This window comes from Hipposideros armiger, unplaced genomic scaffold (assembly GCF_001890085.2).
Source record: "Hipposideros armiger isolate ML-2016 unplaced genomic scaffold, ASM189008v1 scaffold_812, whole genome shotgun sequence".
Taxonomy (NCBI): Eukaryota; Metazoa; Chordata; class Mammalia; order Chiroptera; family Hipposideridae; genus Hipposideros; species Hipposideros armiger.
The window spans coordinates 119,862-125,944 of NW_017732162.1; the positions used below are offsets into that span (position 1 = coordinate 119,862).

General features: G+C 39.3%; 1 protein-coding gene across 1 annotated transcript in view; it reads left to right on the forward strand.

The window, feature by feature from the left end:
* Positions 1 to 6,083, forward strand: part of TBC1D7 (TBC1 domain family member 7) — a 34,593-nt gene that overhangs the window by 14,500 nt on the left and 14,010 nt on the right. The window contains exon 4 of the mRNA XM_019628838.1: positions 5,360 to 5,497. Within this exon, the coding sequence (XP_019484383.1) occupies positions 5,360 to 5,497 (138 nt within the window). The remainder of the gene's footprint in view (positions 1 to 5,359; positions 5,498 to 6,083) is intronic.

Here is a 6,083-nt window from a genome sequence, read left to right on the forward strand (position 1 = left end):
GGCCGCCCCTGTATGCAGTGGAGGCTGGGAAATGTGTTTTTAGTTCAGCTGATCACATTGTAGTCTCCCATCCAATCAGGGTTCTGTGCGTGAATGGGCATGAGGCATTCTCTTTTCCCAGTTTCTTTCTTTCTTTCCCATTTATAAAAATGAATCTGTCTTTTATCTTAAACCATTGAGTTGTTTTCTTCGAAAATTCTGTTGAGAGCCGTCGCTGTGACATGGGTTGCAGGACCCGATGGAGGGTCTCAATGAAGGTTGGATGAACCCTGAGGGCCTCTAACTACAGCAGTTACCGGGGCTTCTGGCAAGGCCGTCCGCTTACTGTACAAGAGTGTTGTTATGTATCTCAGTGAAGTAAAATTTGGTTTTTAGAATTTAAAAATTTAATCCATTTAGTTGATAAAAATGATTTAAGCATGGCATCTGAGCATCTATAAATATGCTAGTTGCTTAATTAAATCAAGACGGCCAATTTACATCATGATTTAATTAGCTTTCCTTATCTAATATTGGTGTAAATTCGGTAGCATTTTGATAGCTTATTTTTAAAAATTCGTTCTTTATTTTTGATAACACATGTAGTAGATAAATACATTCTTTGAGTATTAAGCAATCCAGGTGAATCAAGTGTTTCTGTAGATCTGTACCAATACCTCCCCATCCCCCACTTTCCAAGAAGTAAACATCATCAGCTTGATGTGTTTTCTTCTAGGTGTATGTGTACGCGCGTGCGCGCGCGCTCAAACACACACACACACACACACACACACACACACACACACACACACACACACTGATTTATATATATTTATATATACTACAGGTACATATAATTATATATATATAATTATTTTTTAAAACATATGTATTTTTAAAAAATATGTATTTTTAAAAACAGTATTACCACACTGTTCATGTGGCCCTACAGTTTTTTGGTTTTGTTTTTTTATATTTAATGTCTTGGAGGCTTTCCAAGTTAGTACAGCTAGATCAGTAGTTTTCAGCCCTGAATTCCTATTAGTACTGTCTGGGAGCTTTTAAAAATTACCAGTGCCTTTCCACCACCTGGACGAATTAAGTCAGACTCTCTGGCTCTAATTTTTTAAAAGCTCCAGGTGATTCTGAAGTGTGGTTGGCTCTGAAACCTACTCATTTAGAACCACCTTTTTTTTTTAACTTGCTCTTAGTATTTCTTGTTAAGACTTTGCCATCATTTAACATAACAGATCCATGCTGGGTCACCATGCTGTACATGTGTACATGTGTATGTGTGACTGTTTCTCTGGGGTGGTTACCTACAAGGGGAGTGCTGGGTTGAAAGAGAGAGACATATTTAAAATTCTAACTGCTAGGTGGTTCGCCCAAAAGCTACTCCAGTTTTGCTTCCCCCAGGAGATTATGAGATTTCCTGGTTTCCACTCCATTGGCAATACTCTGATAGTATCTATCTCTTAAATTTTTGTTAATCTGATAGTGAAATGCTATCACATTTAACTTACATATCCTCATTTTCTAGTGAAGTTGAGTAGCTTTGCATATGTTCATTGGTCATTTACACTTATCCACCTTTCTGTTATTTTGTTTGCTTCTTTCTTATTTGTAAGAGTTATTGATAAACTCTGGATTTTTATCCTGTGTCACATATGTGGAAAATATTTTCTCCCTGTCTTTTGTATGTACCAAGATTTTAAATTTTGATACAATTGGATTAGTCAATACTTTTTTTTTTTTTACTTGTTTATATCTTATTTAGGAAGCTCTTTCTAATCCCAAGATTAAAAAAACAGTTTTATAAAAATTGTAGCTTTTTAAAATGTTTAAACATTTGAAAATACAGTTTTTTCATTAGTGAGGGATTTATCATTGTGGTTGGTGTCAGACACAGATTGGACTTGTTTCTTGGTTGTTAACCGCCACTCAGCTTCAGCCAGCACACCTCCTCCTCCCCCTCCTCCCCTCTCTGGTCAGCAGTGACTGAGAGTGCGCGTCATGCCAGGCAGTGCTAAATGTATTCATGAATTACGTCATTTAAACACGTATCTCTGTTTTTAAAGATGAGGAAACTGAAGCACAGAGCAGTTAGTAACTTGCCCAAGGTTACACAGTCAGTAAGCAGTAGGACCACCACTTACTTGTTTGTCAGTTTGTCCTTTTTTTNCTAAGACCATCGGAAAACAAAAAGATATTTACATTACGATTCATAACAGTAGCAAAATTACAGTTATAGAGTAGCAACGAAAATCATTTTATGTTTGGGGCTCACCACAACATGAGGAACTATATTAAGGGGTCACGGCATTAGGAAAGTTGAGAACCGCTGCATAGACCTTATTGAAATGCTACTGATTATCCCACTGATGTCCTTTTTCTGGCCCAGGATCCAATCTAGGATCCCACTTTACATTTATTTCCATGTCTTATTAGTCTCCTATAACCTGGGACAGTTCCTCGCTCTTTGTCTTTCATAAACCTGACATTTTTTTAAGAGTACTGGGCAGTAGAGCATTTCTCAGTTTCGGTTTATTTGATGTTTCCTCATGATTAAAATCTGGTTGTGTATTTTGGCAGGAATGCCACAGAAGAATGATACTTAATTACTGTTGCTGCTAACTTTGATCACTTGGTTATGGTGGTGTCTGCCAGGTTTCTTCAATGTAAAGTTACTATTTTCCCTTTTGTAATTAATAAGTAACTTGTGGGGAGAAACTTTGAGACTGTGTAAATATACATTCACTAATGATTCTTTCCTGAAACAATTTTTACTATACTGATTGCCAAATGGTGATTTTCTAGCTCCTTCATTCCTTCTGCATTTATTAGTTGGCATTCTTTTATAAGGAAGGTTTTTCTTCCTCCCTCACTTATTTATTTATATCAGTATGAATTTATGGATTCCTCTTATTCATTGGTCTATAATCCATTACTACCATTATTTATTTTTATGTTCAAAGTATCTCAGATTTGGCCAGTGGGAGCCCTTCAAGCTAACTCCTGTGTCTTTTTGACAAATTCCCATCATTTTGAGCATTTCCTTATGTTCTGACACAAAAAAAGATATTCCAGGCTCATCTTACGCTTTCCCTACCTCAGGCCTGTAATCAGCCTTTTTTTATTTTTTTGGAATGGAGGGTGGTATTTAGCAACTAAGAACAGGACACTGGATGTGCTCATTGTTCCTGGGTCATTGCTTCCAAACCCTCTCAGCAAAAGGAGCTAGGAAACATGTACGTACACACACGTTCACATACATATTCACACACCCCTAATATATCTGTGTATATATTGTTATTAAAGGCCCTGAATTCATGCTAATACCTCCAATTCCAGTGCAATATCACAAGTTCATTCTAACCATCATTCTTTCTATATTTGCAACTTCCTTCTCTGACAGTTGCAAATATGAAAAGGCTCTCATTATCCTCAGTTTATTTACTTCTTTGCTCATTCCTCTGTTTGAAACCAGCACAGCCAGCCACCTCTTGGCTCTGGTGGGCAGGCTCCACAGGCCTCGCAGACCCCTGCCACCGCGTTGGCCTGCCACCTCCTCAGTCTCAGCTCCAGGGGCCCCAACTTGCTTTTGAAATTTCATCTTTGGTGAATTCCTTACTCTAGTTACTTAGACTACTTATTGTTTGTAAAGGGAAGATGGGGGAAGAGGAAGAGTTCAAGCAAAGGAATGATTATAGCTCTAGAGCTTTGGCTATTTTAATGCAATTTGCAATTTACTCTAGGCATTTTAACAATTTTTTATTTGGGCCAAAGCAGAGTGAATTGTTCAAAATAGGGATTTGTCTGAAAGCTGATTCTCTTATTGCAGATTGCAACCCATCAGTATAGCAGTTTGAGCTTTCACTTGTTCTTTCTTTTTGAAGTTAATGATGTGGTTCCCATGGATACCCACTTTTATTAAGTTTAACAAGAGAGAATGGCCCTGAAAATAATTGGAACTCTTAACAAATGTCTTTAAATTTCACTTATCTTTGGCAAAGTGAAGTTGGTGGTACTACACAAGTTCTTGAATTATACATTAAATTAGGTTAGATTATCTATCTATTTGTTCAAGAAATCTGAATGATAGGTTATAGTAGTCACCTCATCCCTGCTCCGCTTGTCCATGTTCAAGGCCAGACACCTTTCCCACAATCACAGGCAGACATGCTGTCAGAGTGTTTGTTTTGGGCTCTGCCCCGCCACTTCTCCCTGATCACCAAGCCCTCAATCAATCTTGTTTTTCTTATCCCTTAATAAGAGTGTGTGACAGTGCTTGGCACAGAGCCAGGAACACGGTCTGTGGAGGACGTTGGTCCTCTTCCCAGGCTACCCAGAGCGGCAGGGAGCAGCAGTGAGATGCCACACTCGGGAGCACCTAGCCCGGTGCCCAGTACTGGGTGGGAGTCCAAGAAGGCGCCTCCTTCCCCTCTTTTCTCTCCTCTTTTGATATGTTAATTAGTGTTTAGAAAAATGCATTTTCTATGATTCTGTTACTCAACATTTTATAGAATATTAATAAGCTGAAAGGAGGCCTAAACTGAAATACTTTTATTAAAATATGAATTTTAATTTAACTTGGGACTTTTTAAGGGAGTAGAAAGATACTTTTTAGCTTCTTCTTTTAACATTAAAATCCCTCAGCTATTAAATCCTAGATGAAAATGTATTTTTGTGTAAGATAGGGTGTTTGGAAACAAAAAAGATTTTCAAGCAGATTCCAGCTTTTATAGGATTTCTTTGTTGAGATTTAGTTGAGGGTTTACTGTTATGTTCTGAGTATTGACACAAGGTTTGAGACATGCCATTCTTCTCATTCCTAAAATTCTGATTCTAGGGACATTTTCACTTGAGGTGCTTAAAGATAGAACAGAATTCTAAAGGTATGTGCGAATGCTTTGAGATAAAGAAAATGCTTCCTTAGTCTTTTTGGAGTCACTGAATTTTTGCCAATTATCGTACTGACAGATATCTTCAATTATTATTTGTGCTGTGTAGCACATCGTTTTGAAATAAATCCTCCTCTAGCACAGAGAATATTTTTAGGTGGAGAGAATCAGCACCTTGCTTCTGATTTATGTTGATTCTTTTATAGCCTTAACGTTAGAAGCTGGAAAGCCTCTGAGTGCTCGGCCCGAAACCTGGGCACTCATAAACAACACTGATTCAAGTAGACTTCTCTGCTCATTCACCTTCCCTGCCCTCCTTGGTCTTCTCTTTAGTGCTGGACTATGCTTTTGGGCTCCTCTTTCATTTATTAATGCAGCCTCTTCAAAATTTAGGGGGTAAGGTTTCACTTTTATTAAAGAAATATGTATTCCTCTCTTCTGCTGTGCCTTCCTCTTGAGATTTATTATTAACCTTTCAGGAGCCAGAAGACGAAGTGTTTCTTGCCATCGCAAAGGCCATGGAAGAAATGGTGGAAGATAGTGTCGACTGTTACTGGATCATCCGATGCTTTGTGAACCAGTTAAACCACAAGTACCGAGATTCTCTACCCCAGCTGGTGAGGGATGCTTTTCTGATTGTTGGCAGGGGGTGAGGGTGAGCAATGGTACTGGGCCCTTCAGAAAACACTCCTACCTCCTGGTGCTGCTACAATTAAGAGTAGACCCCCTATAGGAGGAGTTAGCTGATGTTTTCTGTGAAAAGCCAGATAGTAAACATTTCCAGCCTGGCTGGCCAGATGAGCGCTATGCCTCCATGTCTCTATTGCAGTCACTCAGCTCTGCTGTGGTTGCACAAAATCAGCCATCGACAGTACATGAAGGAATGGTCGTGGCCGGATTTGGCTGCTGCAGGCCACAGTTTGCACCTCCTGCTCTGTAGTATTTCTTATCCTGGTCTTGAATCCACTGGCTTTACCTAGAATATTCCTTCTGTATTAGCTGAGGTTTAAGTTTGGCTGCATATAATGGAAAGCCCTCTGAACAGAAGCTTTACTGTAGTCTCGCATGTAACCTGAAGTCCAGGGGTGAGGCGGTCCTGAGCTGGTGCCACAGCACCGTGGTATCGGCAGGGACCCAGCCTCTCGTCCCTCCACTCCAGCCTCCTCAAGGTGTGGTCCTGCCTCTGTGCTCACAGATGTATGA